This window comes from Kryptolebias marmoratus, linkage group LG10 (assembly GCF_001649575.2).
Source record: "Kryptolebias marmoratus isolate JLee-2015 linkage group LG10, ASM164957v2, whole genome shotgun sequence".
Classification (NCBI taxonomy): Eukaryota; Metazoa; Chordata; class Actinopteri; order Cyprinodontiformes; family Rivulidae; genus Kryptolebias; species Kryptolebias marmoratus.
The window spans coordinates 23,267,380-23,287,082 of record NC_051439.1 but is presented as its reverse complement, the minus strand read 5'-3'; the positions used below and the strand labels follow the sequence as shown (position 1 = coordinate 23,287,082).

The 19,703-nt window shown below is 43.6% G+C and overlaps 2 protein-coding genes across 3 annotated transcripts; one reads left to right on the top strand and one right to left on the bottom strand.

The window, feature by feature from the left end:
• Window positions 1-2,218: 2,218 nt before the first annotated feature.
• Window positions 2,219-9,548, bottom strand: foxg1a (forkhead box G1a). 2 transcript variants are annotated; one of them, XR_001808386.3, is made up of 2 exons: window positions 7,603-9,548; window positions 2,219-2,744 (listed from the first exon to the last, which is right to left on the bottom strand). XR_001808386.3 is itself a non-coding variant. In XM_017407492.3 (1 exon), the coding sequence occupies exon 1, from the start codon at window positions 9,174-9,176 to the stop codon at window positions 7,851-7,853; it is 1,326 nt and encodes a 441-aa protein (XP_017262981.1). In that variant the 5' UTR covers window positions 9,177-9,548; the 3' UTR covers window positions 6,725-7,850. The 2 variants fall into 2 exon arrangements, 1 of the variants encoding a protein (XP_017262981.1); XM_017407492.3 differs by lacking the exon at window positions 2,219-2,744 and having other exon boundaries at window positions 6,725-9,548.
• Window positions 9,549-16,216: 6,668 nt separating this feature from the next.
• jmjd7 (jumonji domain containing 7) lies at window positions 16,217-19,183 on the top strand. Its single transcript, XM_017407516.3, has 9 exons — window positions 16,217-16,377; window positions 16,459-16,612; window positions 16,675-16,813; window positions 16,893-17,007; window positions 17,323-17,379; window positions 17,717-17,812; window positions 18,104-18,180; window positions 18,261-18,420; window positions 18,522-19,183. Exons 1-9 carry the CDS (start codon window positions 16,329-16,331, stop codon window positions 18,602-18,604), a joined length of 930 nt encoding a protein of 309 aa, XP_017263005.1. The 5' UTR covers window positions 16,217-16,328; the 3' UTR covers window positions 18,605-19,183.
• Window positions 19,184-19,703: the final 520 nt, after the last annotated feature.

Here is a 19,703-nt window from a genome sequence, read left to right as displayed (position 1 = left end):
TGTTTCTGGAAGTTTCAGCCTGAAGTTCCAACATCTGATCAGCTTTTCTTCCTCTGTTTATGGAATCCAGCTCATTCAGCAGACTTTGTGTGGTTTTAGCTGTTCAGATATCGAAACATTCGGCTCATTCGGCTCATGGCTGCTGGGACTTTTAGACTTTTTAAAACTTTATTTACATGGAAAACATGCAGATCTCTTAAACTCCTTCAGAAAGTCTTAGAAACCTGCTTCTGCTGCTGCCTCTGTTAGCTAAAGTTTTAGCTACCCTCTTGCTACTTTTAGCTAACTCAGGTCCAGTCGGTACTGGAAGTGGGTTGGTTCTCACCGGTTCTCCCTGCCGGCACCTCTAAACTTCTGTCCTTCTCATAAACTGCATTACCCAGAAGACATCAGCTGAAAGCAGGAAGTCATGACTCGCTTACACTGCTTCTGATTGGCTCAGATTCAGCAGATCAGGTGACTTATGGGGAATGATGATTGGTTAATGTGAAGCAGGAGTCAATTAAGGGGTTAATTGGAGGTGATAAAAGCAGTCTGTACTCAGACTGAGGGTCATTAGAGTAAGGAAACAGGAAATCCTGCTCTGTTGACGTATCGTAAATGGTTTTCATTTTTCTTCTACGAGGCGGACGCCTAACGGTGAGACGGAGGTTTGAAACAGAAGAAAAACAAACTGAAACCCATAAAACCAGGATGAGAAATCTGCATCGGGACGCTAATTAACCACGTCGTAATTACTTCACACTGAACTCCGCTGTGCACGTAAAAACAACAGAGATGAACTCATTAAACCCCGTTCTGATCAATCAGTCCTTCCTGGGACAGACACACGGTTTTATCTGCTTTCAAAATAAAAGCACGGTTGTGTCTTCAAAGACGTACCTTAACTGTGTAAATAAAACATAAAAACCTAAAATCTGTTTTCAGGTGAATAATTTTGCAACTCAATGAAAAATTAGTTGTTGTTTTTTTTATTTTATTCACCTGCTGATTATTCATCTGTTTAAAGAAGTGTTCATTTTTACGCCACTGATGGGTCATTAAACGCAGCATCGTCTGACGGACAGAAAAGCTTCAGTTAAACTGATTATCTGCTGTTGGAACAACCAATAAACTACAGTTTATTCTGAAGATTCAGATTTTAGATTCAGGATTAAAGGTTTGCCTAATCCCTAAACGCTGAATCAAAATCAACTTTTTTAGTTTGAACAGAGAAGCTCCTCAGATGAGGAGAGAATTATCTGATCCCTTCAAAAACCTCCTGGGATTTCTTTTTGTCTTTAATTGGAATAAAGACACGGTTTTAGGGGTTTGTGTCGAGTCGTCAGTAACATTAAATACAAAATGAATCTGTTGTTAGATTAAATGTTTTCTAAAAACAGAAAGTAAAATTAACGTCTCAAAAATAAGTTTTAAACACTTTTCAGTGAAGCTGGTTGGTGGGAAGTGAATCGAAATAATTTTAATAAAAGAAATTAAAAATGATAAAAATGTCAGTTTGACTAAATAAAAACAAATTCTAAAATAAAATGATTCAAATTAACTGGATTTAATTAAAAGCTTTCTTTTGTTAAAAACAGAAACACGAAATAAATCTTTATAAGTAATAATTGTAGATTTTTCCTTTTATTCAATAAAACAGTTTTTCTATGAAAATGTTTATAAATTCAAAATAAAAACATAAATGTTCCATCTGGTTGAATTTTTTATTGTTTTCTGAAGTTTTCTTCCTCCTGATAATAATAATAATAATAATAATAATAATAATAATAATAATAATAATAATAATAATAATAAACAGTCTCTGGCTTTATTCTTCAGTGTTCAACTCTCTGAATGTTGATTGGACGATGACGGTGTCCCATTGAATTCTGGGAAACGGAGGAAGGTTTTCCTGTCAGGGTTCAGCCTCTGTGATCTGCAGAGACGTGAGCGACCTTTGACCCCAGGGGTTTAACCTCTGAGAGCCTCTGAACAGCGGGGGGTTTTATAAACCTGACGATGTTTTCACTGAATCGTCCTGAAAACGGAACAAAGACGAGACGGAAACGGGGATTTAACTTCAGGTCCAGGTGTCCCGATGTCCTGGTGTCCTGGTGTCCTGGTGTCCTGATGTCCAGATGTCCTGATGTCCTGGTGTCCTGGTGTCCTGGTGTCCTGATGTCCTGGTGTCCTGGTGTCCTGATGTCCTGGTGTCCTGGTGTCCTGGTGTCCTGGTGTCCTGGTGTCCTGATGTCCTGATGTCCTGATGTCCTGGTGTCCTGGTGTCCTGGTGTCCTGGTGTCCTGGTGTCCTGATGTCCTGATGTCCAGATGTCCTGATTTCCAGATGTCCTGATGTCCAGATGTCCTGCTGGACGGCACACTTTCCTAATGTGAAGACAAAGAGGTGACACCGTCTGTGGGACAATATTCATGTCTTCATCTTGTCAGAATGAACACATGAATAAAACAACAAACAGGTTCTGTTGTTTTGTTTTACTTTCAGTAACAAAAAGAAGAAGAAGAAGAATTTCAGGACCTGAACGGGAAACTTTGACTGGACAGAAAGCGCTGAGTCGGCCCCCCTCGGTGTCCTCCTGGTCCCTCCCGGTCCCCCCTGGTGCCTCCTTTGTCTCCGGACTCGGGTCAGCCCATTTAACACGGGACAGATAGCATCGGGCCGGCTCAGATTGGGTTCCCCGGCAGCTCCTTTGTTCTGCTGGTTCTAGCATTACAGTCGGACCCGTTTAACTCCGGCTCTTCCTGCAGGAAACGAACAAATTGCTGCTGAAAGTCCGTCTTTGTTGTCGGATCGGACCAGACAGCCAGAACCCAAACAGCTGCTGCTGCTGAGGACCAGAACCTGGACCGAGACCATTACCGGGTTTCATTGTTCCACACCAAGCTGCTGCAGGGGGGGGGTCCAGAACCCAGACCTGAACAGGTTTACAGCAAAGACCCAAAACCGTCCAGGAGTTCTGTCTGCAAAAACCATCTGAACCAAACCCAGACCGGTCCCCGAGACCAGATCCTGAGACTGGACCAGTCCCCGAGACCAGATCCTGAGACTGGACCAGTCCCCGAGACCAGATCCTGAGACTGGTCCAGTCCCCGAGACCAGATCCTGAGACTGGACCAGTCCCCGAGACCAGATCCTGAAACCAGACCAATCCGCGTGACCAGATCCTGAGACCAGGCCAGTCCTTGAGACCTGTTCTGTCCCTGAGACCAGTCCCTGAGACCAGATCCTGAGACCAGACCAGTCCCCGAGACCTGTTCTGTCCCTGAAACCAGTCCCTGAGACCAGATCCTGAGAACTGTTCTGTCCCTGAGACCAGTCCCTTAGTCAGGGGTTCTGTCTGGACTCAGCAACCCGGGAACAGAAAAACTGAACAAAGCATCTGAACCAAAACCAGAACAAACAAAAAGCTGATCAACAGGTCAGAGACCGGTCCCAGGAAGTGAACCAGTCCACTTCCTGGGACCGGTCTAGTTCCTGAGACGAGTCCACTTCCAGAGACCGGTCTACTTCCTGAAACCAGTTTAGTTCCTGAGACCGGTCCAGTTCCTGAGTCTTCAGAAGGACAGGAGACCTCAGGTCCACATGACGGACAAACAGACTCAAACAAAACATGAAGAAAAAAACAATAAAATATAAACAAACAAAAAACATCAAAGAGCAGATTTATTTAATGTTTGTTGTTTTTTATTTTAAAAACTAAAACTGGCTGTTTGTTTATTTATGTGGTATTTATTGTTTGTTTGTTTGTTTGTTCAGGTGTCAGACATTAAAACATCAACTTCCTCAAATTCTACAAATAAAAATATGAACTCAGAATTTCCATTTTTTTTTAGATAATTTTAATAATAAGATTTTTGTTTGTTTTCTGGAAAATATTAAATTATTTTTCTCCTAAATATAAATTTAAATACATTTTTTTAAATAAGTCAGAATTATTCCTGAACTTTGATTTAATTTTTCTAATTCTTTGACAGAAAAATATCAAATCTGAAGATTTGAAATCTGATCCGTAAACCGACAAAAAATCACTTTTTTATTTTTAATATTTAGAATTTTTTGTGTAAATTTACAAAACTGGATTTAAAAATAAAATAGGATTTATAATAAGGATTGTTATTAGGATGAGGTTTTTTTTTTGTTTTAATAATATTTAATTTCTTTTTAGGTGTAAATATTCAGAAATTTTTAAAGGTTTACTAAATATTTTATTAGTTCAACTAAAATCATTTGAAGCTCTTTGGTGGTAAATGAAAAATTCAGTAACATTTCAAAAGGAAATAAAATTAGTTAAAAAAAAATCTAAAACCTTTTAATTGTTTTTATTTAATATTTTTCACATTAAATCTGTTCAGGAATTACCTTTGAGCTGATGTTGACCTTTGACCCTTCACGGGTTTACAGTTGACCAACATCAGAAAATATTTATTATTTGATTTATTTTTATGATTAACAAACAATTGTTTGTTTATTTATTTATTATTTCTGTCTCTTATTTTAGATTTAACAAAAAGGGTTGTTTATCATATTTATGATTCAAATTTATACAATATTTTAAAGGTTTTTAAAAACCTCTTGTTTTTGAATTGACGAAATAAATTAAATAAGATTTTAATCTTTCAAAAAAAAAACTAACAAAAATTTCATTCAATTTTCATTGAGGAAATTCTCTTTAAAAATTATAGATTAAATTTATTAAACCTTCTGATTTATTTTGTTTTGTTCTGAGCTGAAAACTGAAAAATTAAATATTTAGTTTAAAAGGGTTAGGGTTAGGGTTAGAAACAGAAACAATCAGATATTAAATTCAATAAATTCAACAACGGAAGCAGTTTTCTGCTTTCAACCAAAAACAAAAAAATTTCAGCAGAAATAAAATAAAATAAAATTTTCAGTTTCTCTGGCTGCAGCTTTTATGCTTTTTTATGTTTCCATTCCGGTTTCATAGTTTTAGATCCTAATGATGTAAAAAATAAAGGGTTTGACCTTTGACCTACAGCCTGCAGACAGACAGCGGGACAAACTGGTTCTAATGAGCAGAACCGGACGGGTTCTGGTGCCGCTGCAGACCCGGAAAATATCAGAACTCAGCCAAGAACCAAAAACTGAAATATTTCCAGAATAAAGACAGAAACAGACAGACAGAGGGACAGAGGGAGAGTCAGAGACAGACAGAGGGACAGAGACAGAGGACAGAGGGACAGCAGGTCTCAGCAGCAGAATCAATTCATTGAATTAATTCAATAAATAATTAAATAAGTAAAAAGGATCAAAACCATCAGAGAAATAAAACAATAAAAATAAATAAATAAACATCAATAAATAAATAGATAAATAAATAAATATTGAATAAATAAATAAACATCAATAAATAACTAACTGTAAATAAAATCAAACTCCGGGTTTTAATCTAAAATCAGCAGCAGAAGAAAAAAACACACCAGAACCCCGAACCGAACCGAGCCGGTTCAGGACATCAGAGGTCCAACAGAAAGCTGTGAGCAGAACCCGAACCTGCAGGCCGCGGGTCCAATTCCGGCTGCCATCAGAACCAGAGGAGAACCCACTTCAACAGCAACAAACCCGGCCTGGTTCTGACGGAACCGACTGCAGCTGATTGGTTTCAGGGCAGCAGCCGAACCGAATCAGAACACGGCAAACACCTGAGGTCTCATCAGAACCGAACTTTAACAAGAACCGAGCAGTAAACTGATGAGGTTCTGAGTCCAGACAGAACACCGCAGGTTCTGGTCCAGCTGGACCGCTCAGAACCTCTGACAGTGACATGTGACACAAGTTCCGGTTCGGAGGACCAGCAGAACCCAAACACCTCTGAAACAATACTGAACAGAACCGGCACCGACCATCAAATCCAACAGAACCGATTCAGAACAATTAAACATTTAAAAACCTGAAAAAATGAACGCCTGTTTCAGAGAAATAATATGGAAATCTGAGAGGTTCTGAAAGAGTTCGGAACCGGCAGAAAAACCCGAACTTGGATCAGGAAGTGCGAAAAGAAATCTGTCAGGGTTCGGCTGCTGCGGCGGGAAAAGAGTCCAAAAAGCTGCGAGACACAGAACCACAGAACCGCAGAACCCAAAATTACAGAACCACAGAACCGCAGGACCCAAATCCACAGAACCGCAGAACCCAAATCAACAGAACCACAGAACCACAGAACCCAAATCTACAGAACCACAGAACCGCAGCTGCTAAACTGATGGAACCAGGAGAACCGCAGCTGCGACATGAATTCTGTTCTCAATAAAATAATTTTTATTAGAATCTGTGAAAATAAAACGTCCCTAAAATAAAAACAGTCGCAATAATCAACATTTAATTGGATCAATAAATTAATCTTTTATCGGAATTAAAGGAGAGAAGAAGAAGAATCCAAACGGCGGAAGTAAAAAAGAGACAAAAGGACTTAATTTAGTTCTGAAGGTAACCTATTCTTTTATTTGTATTTTTTTGAGATTAAAACATTTTTTTCTTTTTTGATCTTTTTTAAGCGACAAACACGGAATAAGAAGAAGAGCACAAGAAAATCACAAGCATGAAAAAGTCTTTCTGAGGAACACTTAGAGACAATCAGTCCAAATATGGTCGCTTCTTTTTTCTGTTTACATCCAAAAAAACAAAAGATCATCATTACAAAGACGGCTTTTTATTCAGCTGACTAATTTTACAAAGAAGAAGAAGAAGAAGAAGCGGGAACGGCCGGGTTTTACTTTCTGCTTTTATTTCTTTCTTTTTTCTTCACTGCGGAAAACATTAAAACGAGACAAAATTCAGCCGAAAAATCTGAATTTTTCTCCTCGACTCAGTTAGAAAAACTATCAGGAAATAAGGCAAATTCTTCTAGCAGCACCAGCAGTCGCTGAAATTAAACAAAAAATAGAATCATAAAAAATTAGAATAATAATATTAATAATAATAATAATTATAATAACTCGTCAACCAAGCACCACTCACATTTCCGGGTTGGAAAAAATTAAAACAAACAAACAAAAAAAAAATCTCGTTTAACGGGACATTTTCTGCAGTGATGGAGGCATCATTCACCCGTTCACCCGTTCACCCATTCATCCATTCACCCGCTCACCCGTCCATCCACTCATCCCTCCATCCGGCCTGTCACATTTTACAGAACAATACTGACTTCACTTCCACGGATTCTTTGGTCTCTAAAAGCGCAGGAGCAGAACGTGAGTGAAAGGAGAACCTGCCCAGAGGGTTCGGCTGGATCCGACCTGTGGGCCGAACCGGAGCTGCTTCATTCATTAAAAACCGAAAATATGTTTCTATTTTAATCAAATTAAATCTGCTTCTGTTTCAGCCGCCTCTTTTATTATTATTATTATTATTATTATTATTATTATTATTATTATTATTATTATTATTATTATCTAAACCATAATAACGTGATTTGAAAAAGCCTTCTCGATGAAAGCAAAGCTCGGTTCTGATCCAGATCACATTGCACATCACTGACTGACAGAACTTTACAGAGACGAACCCGGAACATTTAGAGCGACGGACATTATTTACACAGAACCTCAAACTGCAGCAGGAGGAGAAGAAAAGTTTAAAAAATACCTGGAAATGTCAGAGTGCTGCTTCTGCTTTTCGTTTGCAGTTTTTTTAGTCTTTTCTTCTTTTTTTCTACAATAGTTAATAATAATAATTTGTCTTTTTTTACATAATAAATGTTCAGTGAAAAACTTCCTGATCCAAACATTTTTTACGACTTCAGGGATCAAAGGATGGATGGATGGATGGATGGATGGATGGATGGATGGATGGATGGATGGATGGATGGATGGATGGATGGATGGATGGGGCAGTCAGTGTATGAGCGGGTTGGAGCCCTGGTTCTGGTTCTGGTGTGTGAAATAGTCAGACAGCCCCCCGGACAGTCCCGAGGAGAAGGCCGGCAGAGAGCCGCTCAGAGCCGGCCTCAGAGCGTCACAGGGCAGCGACGAGGAGGACGGAGCCTGCGGCGAGTTGGAGGCCGAGGCCCGGGCGGCCTGCAGGGAGCCCCCGCTCCCGGTACCGGACGGGTGGGGCACGTGGGGGAAAAAGTAACTGGTCTGCCCCGCCAACAGGTTGACGGAGCACGGGTTGAGGGAGTACGTGGTCCCGGAACAAGGCACGGAAAGGCCGCACGGCACCGCCGAGGCCGCCAGGGCCGCCGCCGTCAGGTGGTGGGTCGCGTAGGGCAGGTCCGAACCCACCAGCCGGTCCATGCTCAGCCCGTTGGAGGACGGGAACGACGAGTGGTTGTTGCTCATGTTCTGGGTCAGCATGGTGCCGTAGGACATGGGGTGGCCCGGGTACCCCGAGGACGTCCCGTTGTAGCCCAGGCCGGAGCGCGGGTGGTGCAGGGACAGGAACGGGGACATGGGCCAGTACAGGGACCCGGCTCGGTCCATGAAGGTGAGGCCGGAGGTGAGGCGGGCCCCGCGCTTGAAGGCCAGCTTGGCCCGGGACGTGGTGGACCTGCGGCGCAGCTTCCCGGTGGTTCCGCCGATGAAGACGTCGTCGCTGCTCGGGTCCAGCATCCAGTAGTTGCCCTTCCCCGGGTCGTCGTAGTGCCTCGGAACCTTGACGAAGCACTTGTTGAGGCTGAGGTTGTGGCGGATGGAGTTCTGCCAGCCCTGCTTGTTCTCGCGGTAGTAGGGGAAGTTCTTCATGATGAACTCGTAGATCCCGTTCAGGGTCAGCCGCTTCTCCGGGCTCTGCCGGATCGCCATCATGATCAGCGCGTTGTAGCTGAACGGCGGCTTCTCGTACTTCCCGCTCTTCTTCTCCCCGTCCTTCTCCGAACCGGCACCGTCCGCGTCCTTCCCGTCCTTCTTCTCCTCGGGCTTGTCGTCCGAACCACCCTCGGGCTTCGGGTCGCCTCCTTTCGGGTCAGCTTTGGGGTCCGGCTGCGGGGCCGGGGCCGGGGCTTTCGGCTCGGCGTCGTCCGCGCCGGCAGGCCGGTGCTGGTTCTGGGTCTGGTTCTGGTGGAGGTGGGGGTGCTGGTTCTGGTGGTGGTGCTGGTTCTGGTGGTGGTGGTGCTGGCTGTTGTTGTTGTCGCTCTGCACGGCCTCCGGAACCAGACTGTTGATGCTGAAGGACGACTTGGGAATCATCTTCACCTCTCTGCGCTCTCCCATGTCCAACATCACCGAACCGAACCGGACCGGGCTCGGCTGGCTCTCAGTGCTGGACCCGCAGACTCAGCTGGGTCTCGGTCCTGGTCCCGCGGACTCAGCTGGGTCTCAGTCCGTCCTGTCAGGTGGGAGGACACCGGCCGTGGACTCAGCTCGGTCTCGGTTCGGGTCCTGCGGGCTCAGCTGGGTTCTCGGCTCTGGACCTGCGGGCTCAGCTGGGTTCTCGGTTCTGCGAGGGAGGGGGAACCGGCCGTGGACTCAGCTCGGTCTCGGTCCTGGTCCCGCGGGCTCAGCTGGGTCTCAGTCCGTCCTGTCAGGGGGCGGGAGGGGTGGGGGGAACTGGCCGTGGACTCAGCTGGGTCTCGATCCTGGACCTACGGTCTCAGCCGGGGTTCGGTTCTGGTCCCGCGGACTCAGCTGGGTTTCGGTTCTGGTCCCGCGGACTCAGCTGGGTCTCGGTTCTTCCTGCCTCCGCCGGCGAACCAGGACGGGAAGGACGGAAGGGGGGACGGAGAGGAAGAAGGAAAGTATCGCCCAACAAACTAGTTCATGTTCGGTTCGTGTCTCGGAGCGGAACCACACACAACACACACGCGCACACACACATCGATAGGAGACAGATAGCTGCTATTAATTACGGAACCGCAGCTCGTGGACCTGCAGGCAAACATTGGTCGGAGCTCCGCAGCGCTCAGCCAACCAGCAGAACCTCCGCCGTCCTCCGGACTCTCAGCCAATCAGAGCCCGCAGGGAAACGCGCACATCCGCCAATAACGCGCGCGCTGCAAGAAATGTCAGCGGCTCTTTTCAGCGGCGCGTGGAGGAGAAAAAAAAACGGTTCTGATCCAAAAAGCTGAGAGAAGAACCGGGTCTGAGAGCGGAAGCTGCAGGATTTCATCTCTTTGTTTTTGTTCTCAGTTTCAATAAAGTTTCTGGATTTTATTTGATGAATGAAACAAAAAATAAAAACTTCCAAGAATCGAAATTAAAACAGGATTTTATTCTTTCAGAAAAATAAAGATTTTTAGAATAAAACGAAAAGAAGAAAATATTTTATTTCCTGATTTTTTTTCTGATGGAAACTTTTTGCAGCGCGCGGTAAAAATTCCTCTTCATCACCTTCATCACCCCCAACCCCCCTCCCGAACCTCAGAACCGGAGCTGAACCCGAATCCTCCTCCGAGTCCAATATTTGTCCCTGCAGGCGTCACAGAACCTGTTTCCAGCCCGGTTTGGTTCGGACGGGGTTCGGACCCGCGGGTTGGAGCGGGTTAAAGATAGGTTCTGTTTTTACAACAAAAATCCAGAATCAGAACCGAACCGGAACCTTTACAGAAGATTTGCTGCTATTTTTACTCTGAAGATTTTTTTTTTATTTTAGAAAAAAATAAAAATAAAAATGTGGATCTGGAGCCTGAGGTCCAGAACCAGAACCCGACCCGCTCTGTCGGTTCCGACGTGGATTCAAATCAGGATCTGGCTTTTTACCAGAACCCGCCGCCCGGCTCGGTTCGGCCCGGCCCGGTTCTGATCACATTAAAGTTACATTTCACAGATTTTATTTCACCGTTTTACGGAAAAATAAATATATAAAAACTTTAATTCAGATCATTTATTAATATTTAATAAAACATCAAAACTGAAACATTTCGTTTGATTTAACTGAATAATTTATGTTTTATTTAATTAAAATCCTGAAGGTTTGAAACATTTTATCTGTCAGAATCTTTGATTGACAAAAAATATTTATTTTAAAAATTAATTTAAAAATAAATTTAAAAAACTGAAAGATATTTTCATGTTGACTGTCACTTTAAAGCTCCCTGACCTGTTTGTTTGTTTGTTTGTTTGTTTGTTTGTTTGTTTGTTTGTTTGTTTGTTCTGGGCCGTCCGGCTCGGTTCGGTTCCGTTTGGGTCATACCGACCTGAGGGCTGCAGAAAGTTTCAGGTTGTTTTTTTTTTTATCTTGATTTTTTTATCAAAACATTTGGCTTCAGACGATTCTTTAAACAAACAAACAAACAAACAAACAGACCTGCATCTTCTCAGAACTTTAAGATTAAAACTTTAAAACAAACAAAGTCCGACATGTTTCTGTGAAGAGTATCCAAACAAACAACAACAAACGAACAAGTAAACATCTGTTTTTTTCCTTCAGCTGGAGGTCAGAGTGAAACTGGAGGGTTTGTTAGTTTGTTTGTTTGTTTGTTTAGGAGCAGCTTTTTTAGAAAACTGTCAGTTTCAGAAAAAAATAAAAAATAAAAAACTAATTTTAAATTCTGTTTTTGCTCAGTTTAAGTGTTTTATCTCATTTAGTCACATTTAGGTTGATTTCTTGTTTTATTCTTGGAGCGATAAAAATCTGATTTTTATTAATATTTCACATTAAAGTTCTTGGATTTTAATTTGAAATTCTGACTCAAACTCTTCTAACATTTCCAGCCTTCAAACATATTTAATCTTTGATCTCATTCCAAAATAATACAAATGTTTTTATTTACTCTTTATCTCCTGACAATGAAACATTTATTTATTCCAACAGATGTAATAATTATAAATATATAAACTGAATTAAGTTTATGTAAACTTTTCTCTGAAGCAAAGAAACAAACCATCTGATCAGACTGAAGGTTCTTTAGGTTCCTCAGACCTTAGATCTGAAGAGTTTAATCAGAGCTGCTCACCAGGCTGACCTTTGACCTCTAGGAGAACCTTCAGTCCTTCTGAATCAGACATGAAGTTTTCTCTCTCAGGCTGCAGGTTTCCTTGTGGTTCCTAGAGGTTCTAACAGCAGAACAGGAGGCGGAGCTTCCAGTTCTCAGGCTGACACCCTGTCTGCTTTAAGCCTTTCCTTTTTATAAATCCTACAGTCAGGGCTGGTTTGGGTTTCCTGAGGTATCCTTTAGTTCTGCTGCTGGAGGACAACCTGTCCACATGTCCTCTCTCTGCTGCTGGAGGACAAACTGTCCACATGTCCTCTCTCTGCTGCTGGAGGACAAACTGTCCACATGTCCTCTCTCTGCTACTGTCTTTACTCGCTCTGTTCTCCGTGTTTGTAATTATTTCTACAATTAAGATGTTTTTATTTCTCTTTCTTCCCATAGAAATGCCACCTGGACCACTTCCTGTTTGTCTCTGTCCTGTCCTCTCCAACCGCTCATCCTGGTTCTGGTTCTGGTTCTGCTGGAGGTTCTCTTCCTGTTAAAAGGGGGTCATTTCTTCCCACTGTTGCCTCTGTGCTGCTCAGGATGGGAGACAGAGTTTTTTCACTGTCTGGTGTTTCATGATGTTCTGTGTGTGGTCGTTTTGTGTCGTAGTTGTTATAAATTGACTGTAACTGGATCTGAACTGGTTCAGAACTGGATTCATGATCTGGATTCATGATCTGGATTTGATTCTTCTTTTGGACAGAGACCTGAGATGACTTTTGGTGTGAACTGGTGTAAATAAATAAACTGAATTTAATTCAATTTAACTGATTTAATATTATTGTATGTAATTCCATCCAACCAACCGTCCATCCAACCATCCATCCAACCATCCATCCATCCATCCATCCATTCATCCATCCATCCATCCTCCCTCCTATCAAAGGTCCAGGTGAGAACCCCAGACCTCCTCAGGTCTCCTCAGTGACTCTCTCCAGCTCCTCCTGGAGGATCCCAAGTTGTTTCCTGACCAGAGAGGATATTTGATCCCTGCAGGGAGTTCTGGTTCTGGCCCGGGGTCTCCTCCCAGTGCTCAGTAAACCTCCAGAGGGAGGCATCCTAATCATAGTCTGAACCTCCTGAGCTGACTCCTCTGGGTGAGGAGGTGAGGAAGAGCAACAGCTCAGAGGAAACTCATTATAGAATCCAGGATCTGGTTCTTTCAGTCCTGATTCAGACTTCAGGACCACAGGTGAGAGCAGGACCCAGTAAATCCAGAGCTTAGACCTTCAGCTCAGCTCCTTCTTCACCAGGACAGACCGGAGCAACGTCCTCGTTACTGCAGCCGAGGTCCTGATCTCCATCTTCCCATCACTCACGTCCCATCAATCAAGGCCTCCAAATCAGAACCCATCCTCTCCAAGAACGGACCTTCAGATCCTGTCCATGAAGACCAGGAACAGGATCAGAGACCGGGGATGGCCCTGAGGGACTCCAACCTGGACAATGATGGAGGAAGAAGTCTGATCTGATCCGATCTGATCTGATCAGCGGGATCTCTGTCGTTTGTGTTTCTGTGCTTTCAGGAGTCTGAACGATCGTTGGAGAGTCAGTTCAGTTTAAACCTCCTGGAGAACTCGAGTGGTTAATATGTTCCTCCTAATAAAACTGATGTTCTAACAGCAGCTTCTTCAGGGACGTTCTGGTTCCTTAAAAAGGGAGATGGTTTTTCTGAATAGTTCCTGATTTATTGAGGAGTTTTAAACAAAAGATTCTTGTTAGTTTGGATCCACTCTGAACATATCCTGGTATGTATCATTTAAATCAGGGCTCTGAGAAGTCTAAACCTAAAACAAGAACTTTGTTCTAAAACTAATAAAGATGGAGAACCTCTCAGTGCTCCACCGATCCTTCTGTACTGAAGGAGGAACAGAGAAACAGAAAGTTACTCGTTTGGACTTCAGGTTGAAAGATGTTAGTCATAAATCTGTTCTGGATCAGCAGAAATAAACTGGTTCTGGTTCTGAGCCGAGGAACTCCCTGGAACCCAAAGACCGGATTATAAAAGTATAGATTTTACACAATTTGTTGTAAATATCAGGAACACTCAGATCAAAGAACAGATCCTGACTGAAAAAAAGCAAATAAATACAAATAAAAAGATCCAGTTTGTGGAAGAAGCTGAAAGTTTTCACACCCTCCCGTCTGATCCCAGAACGTTTCGGGTTCTGTTTAAGGTTTATAAATGAGTTCTTTTAGGACCCTGAGGTTCCTCCGGGTCTGCTGGAGGTTCTGTGGACTTTCAGTGATTGTAAAAACGAACAATGATGGAACCTGCGTGAGTTCTTAGAGCCTAACGGACCTTTGTTGTCATTCATGGTTCCAAACGGGGCTCCTGCAGGTCTGAAGCCACGTTAGGACACGTGGAGAGGGCACGTTGGATTTAATCGGCGCAGAGAACGTCAGAGAACGTCAGAGAACATCTGGATTCTTCAGAATATACAGCAGCAAAACTTCTTTTATTTTTATTTTTGGTCATTAAAAAAAAAACATAACATTTGTTTGTTTTTGGTTTGTTTGTTTGAAAGTTGACCTTTGACCCTGAACCCTAAAAAGGACGGTTTTCTAACTGATGCCGTTTCTTTGTTCTGTTTGATTCGTTAATGATGAGTTAATAATCTTATCTGATCAATAACTGGTTTTATAAGAAAGATGTGTGAAAAATTAAAGGTTTTAACTTTTAAATCAACGGATTGTTTCACAGCTGATTCTTTTATTTATGAGTTAATTTGTTGTGATCAAATAAAACCATTTCTGAGCAAATAAATAAATATCAGAATAAAAATAAAAGGAAAAAAACACTTGATGAATGTTTTTTTTATTTGTCTTTTTTTTGTTTGTGTTCAGATGAAAATATACAGAATAAAGAGAAATATTTTAGAAAAAGATTAAGGAAATAAAAAATATCAGCTCATAGTGTTTTAAGCTTTATATTTTATTCAGAAATAATCCCAAACTGCACATTTCTTCCTTTATTTTAAATGAAACAGATCCATGAAAAACTCCTTTTATTTAATTTAATTTAATCTGAAACTGATTTCTGCAGCTTTAGATCTAAAAAAAATCAAACATTAAATAGAAACAAAATGAAAATAAAAAACAAACAGAAAGTATCTGAATAAAACAATCTGCATTTAGGATCAGATAACTGATGGATTGTTTTGTTTTTTATTATTTTTATTTATCTGATTAATTTAAATCTGTCACAGATTAGCTGCAGATAAAATAAATTCAGCTTAAACATAAAATCTGAGCAGAAATCTGTGAAATAAATCAAATCTGAGCAGAAATCTGTGAAATAAATCTTCTCTTCTGTCAGGAAGAAAAGTTTCATCCTTTGATCCGAAGAAACAGAGAAATGTTGGATTTCAGGCTGCAGAGGATGAAAAATCCCCGCAGGAAGAAGAAGAGCTGAAGCCCTGAAATTCACCCCGAGGCCGGATCCACGGAGCCACAGCGCCACCGTCCGGCCAGAGCAGGAACTGCAGCTGGAGATTTACTCTATCACCCGCCGCCTGCGGCATGTCTGATAACTCACCAGATGAACGTCTACAGAAACAGCAGAAACTATAAAAGTAGTTCCGTGTTTGTTTCTGTCTTCATTTCTAAGATTCACCACAGAGAAGCTGAAAACAGAACAGCAGCAGGAAGCTGTGATTATTTCTCAATCAAGTTGGAAAACATCAAAGTGAAGTCAAATAAATCAGGACAGAACAACAACAACAACAACAACTGTCATTATTTACTGAGAGGCTGCTGTTTGTCTCATAAATGTTAGTAATCAGTTTAAATGTCATTTAATCATAACCTAAATAAGCTCAAATTTAATTTAATTTAATCTGAAACTGATTTCTGTCACTTAATCATCTCAAACTTGATGTTTTGTGACCTGGGGACCACCGTGTGGTCCCAGCCCCAGTGTTTGGAACCGCTGGTCCAGATGACCGAAGGAGCCGAGCAGAACCGAGCAGAACCAAGGAGAACCGAGAAGATGGCTTCTCCCTCTAAAGTGGGTCTGCTGCTGATGGAACCAGAGGTAAAATATGTCCAACACCCTCACATTAAGAGACTGGAATCAGACCAGGTGTTTTCCAGGTGTTTTCCAGGAGTCTTCCAGGTGTTTTCCAGGTCGTTTAATTAAAGAAGGAGGTAAAATGCATTGTGCTGTAAATGTTTTTATTTTCTTTAACTCGTGCTGTGATAAATGTCATTTTAAACTTCTTATAAAAACAAACTGAACCACATGTATTTAATAAAAAGAAATAAAGAGTTTATTGTCAGCTGGCGGCTAGTGGCTGCAGTTCACCCTCCTCCCACCGGGGGGCGCTGACGTCACTCAGCGAGACCAGCGCATGCGCACTGGTTAAAGCCCCGGCAGTATGGCGGCCTGTTGTTTGGGAAGATGAAATCAACAGTGAAATCAGAGGAGATCTGACTGATCTGGGATCAGACAGACATGGAAGCTGTCCGGGAGCGGCTGGCCGAGTTCTCTCACGAGGCTCACGGTGAGACACCGGAAGTGCTCGGGTTCCACCTGTAGATGTTCTGTGGATCGCTGACAGCCTCTGGGTTTTCTCGCCTCGCAGAACTTTACCTGAACAAGTCGGTGCCGTATTTGGACGGAGCCCCGGAGCCGCTGCAGTTCTACCGGGACTGGGTCGGACCGAACCGGCCCTGCGTCATCCGGGCCGGCCTGAGCCACTGGCCGGCCCTGTCCAGGTGGACCCCGGAGTACCTCAGGTAAGAACAGATCTCAGGTTGCTCTCCAGGAAGATCATCAAAGGTTCCTCACATGTCTGCAGGGAGAAGATCGGGTCAAAGGTCATCACCGTGGCCGTCACTCCTAACGGTTACGCCGACGCCGTGGCAGGGGACCGTTTCGTGATGCCTGAGGAGCGACAGATGAGCGTCTCTTCTGTGCTGGACATCATCGAGGGGAAGGTGGGTCGGAGCGGGAGACCGGCTCTCTGAGCGGGCCGAGCCTCGTGGTTCTGACTTCCTGTCGGGCCGAACCTTCCAGGTGCAGAAAAGCGGAGTCTTTTACGTCCAGAAGCAGTGCTCCAACCTGCTGCAGGAGCTGCCCGAGCTCGTGGACGACCTGGAAGCTGACGTTCCCTGGATGAGCGCGGCGCTCGGTGAGTTCTCCGTCCGGACCGGGTCAGTTCGGATCGATCTGATCGGGCTGTAAACTGTGAGTGGTGTCAAAGTCAGAAAGAAGAACTCTTTCATTTGGTCTCTGCTCTGATCAACGTGAGGATCAGACTCCCTGCAGGCAGCCTTTGGATGAAGGAGAAGACATGAAACCTACATGTCTCATCATCAGAACTGTGTAGAACTTGCTGCTCATGTCTCCTGCAGAACCTCAGGGAACAGAACGACACCTCAGAGGTCCTGAATCATTTTCAGCTCTTACTTTGGATTAATGGGTCACATTTTGTTTCCTTCTGCAGGAAAGTCACCGGATGCTGTCAACTTCTGGCTCGGAGAAGCAAACGCCGTCACATCCAGTAAGACTCCAGCTCCGGTCACGTGACGATTATGGGATGCATCTGAAGATAAACTCCTGCACAGAATAAAAGACGAGAACAGAAAGAACCAGTCATCCTATGAAAATAAAGAACATTAGGATAAATGTTCTCCCAGACTGACTGCCCCATTCCTTGTTTAGATGTTCTGCACCCAGAGCCTCATGGGTTCAACTAGCAGCCATCAGACTCTCTGGTCAAATATAAATAAAGTTTAAACTGTTATTAAATTCATCATCACTCAGATGAATAAATCAGTTTCTCTTCTTGTGTTTTCAGCACGGTTGGATGTCTTCTTCTTCTTCTTCTTTTCTTTCAGTGCACAAAGATCCCTACGAGAACCTTTACTGTGTCGTTTCTGGAGAGAAACACTTCCTCCTGCTCCCGCCAACTGACCGACCCTTCATCCCCTACGGTAACCATGGCGACCAGCACACATTGTTTTTAATAACCGTAGCAACCAGCGTCCACCGCGGGAACCGGTTCCTGTCACCGTCGGCAACTGCAGCGACCAATCCGCATCACTCCCGGTAGCCTGGCAACCAGCCCGCGTCGCTTTCTGTTACCGCGGCAACCGGTCCGTTTTCTTCTGTTTTTCTCAGCAGGTGATCAGGTTCTGCAGTAACCTGTTAACTTGTTGAAGCAGCTGCCGTAGTTATGACCCGCCTGATGTAACCGCAGTAACCATGGTAACCGTCTCTGTCAGGTGTGTACCAGCCAGCTGTTTACCACCAGCAGGACGACGGTGAGTTCAAGGTCGTCGATCAGAGAGACTCTCAGAAGGTGCGTTCAGGTTCACGTCTGTTGATCTCAGGAGTCTGAAACTCCGGAGGCACCTGAACCCCTCACCCTCTCATCCTCAGGTTCCTTGGATCCCCCTGGACCCCCTGGACCCGGACTTGGAGCGGTACCCCCAGTACCGACAGGCTGAGCCTCTCTGGTGCACGGTCAAGGCTGGAGAGATGCTCTACCTGCCGTCCCTGTGGTTCCACCACGTCCAGCAGTCTCACGGCTGCATCGCAGGTACAAACCCCCCCTGTAGGACGGGGACGACAGTTCAGAACCTCCAGCTTCAGTCCTCTGCTCACAGCTTTATGTTCAGTCTGTCCTCTGATCTGTCGCAGTGAACTTCTGGTACGACATGGAGTACGACATCAAGTACAACTACTTCCAGCTGCTGGAGTCTCTGTGTGACGTCACGGGATGATCCTGGGACGGGGTCTGCAGCTGCAGGAAGTCCCAGAGACGCTCTGAGAGTCGTCAGAGCCCTCGACCAATATGAAGACGGGCGGAGGACCTCGTTAACTTTAAAAACTGAAGCCAACATGTGGCTTTTAGCTGCTGCCTTGTTGACTCTTTGGATCCAGTTTCTTGATAGGAAGTCCCGCCTCCACAGGCTGTCAATCACAGTGAAACGTGACGCTTTTTCCAAAGCCTCAAATAACTGATAAAAAATAAACTTATTTTAAAAAGACATCTTTGAACAAACAGCAGCAACTGTGAGTGAACAGAAACTGACACCTGAAATAAATGATCTGAAGTGTCTTTATTTTTTTGGTCAGGTAAATGTCCCGTTAGTTTACCTGGAGGGGCGGGGCTTAGACGTGTTAACTGGACTCAGCCACCTGGGGGCGCTCGTCCTTTGTGGCAAGCTCCTGCATTTTAAGGGTTTTAGGAAGTTAAAAAGTGTAATTCTGATGTAACATGTCTGCTGAGATATTATCAATGGGCTCTTTTAAGTTCTGTGTATTTTAGTATTAAATGTTAAAACATCAAACAACGGAAATGAATCTAAAGAACATTTAATCTTTAGATTAATCCTACAGATGGTTTCTAACAGCATTCTTACTTTTCTGTCTGAACAATTTCAATTTTGAGTACTTTAAATTTCAGAATCCTGATACTTTACTCTAAAATCAATCAGACATTAAGTTCTGATGAGAAATATATGCCACACTACTTTAAAGATTTATTAAAACACCAGTTTTTAAATAGATATAGTTTAGTTTTATTTCCAACCCAAAGGCAGCAGATCTAATCATCATTATAACACTTGTAGCCCTGTCCTCCATGTCCTGTCTCAGTGTGGACACAGCAGAGTCCAGTTCCGTCCTCTATGGCGTTACTTTTGTGCCACCAAGTTGAGCGCGCAGAGACACTGATTTGAGAGTACAGACCGCTCAACTCTGACAAACTGCTCGCGCTCGCCTCTCTCTGCTCGCGCTCGGCTCTGACAAACCGCTCGCTCGCTCTGCTCTCTCTGCGCTCGCAACCCAAAGTTGTATGTAAATGAGCCACGCCACCAG

Coding starts and splice junctions, on each gene's coding strand:
- foxg1a (XM_017407492.3), bottom strand. CDS start 9,176: ATGTTGGACATGGGAGAGCGCAGAGAGGTGAAGATGATTCCCAAGTCG.
- jmjd7 (XM_017407516.3), top strand. CDS start 16,329: ATGGAAGCTGTCCGGGAGCGGCTGGCCGAGTTCTCTCACGAGGCTCAC. Junction 16,613..16,674: donor TGGACCCCGGAGTACCTCAG/GTAAGAACAGAT, acceptor ACATGTCTGCAG/GGAGAAGATCGGGTCAAAGG. Junction 16,814..16,892: donor TGGACATCATCGAGGGGAAG/GTGGGTCGGAGC, acceptor CGAACCTTCCAG/GTGCAGAAAAGCGGAGTCTT.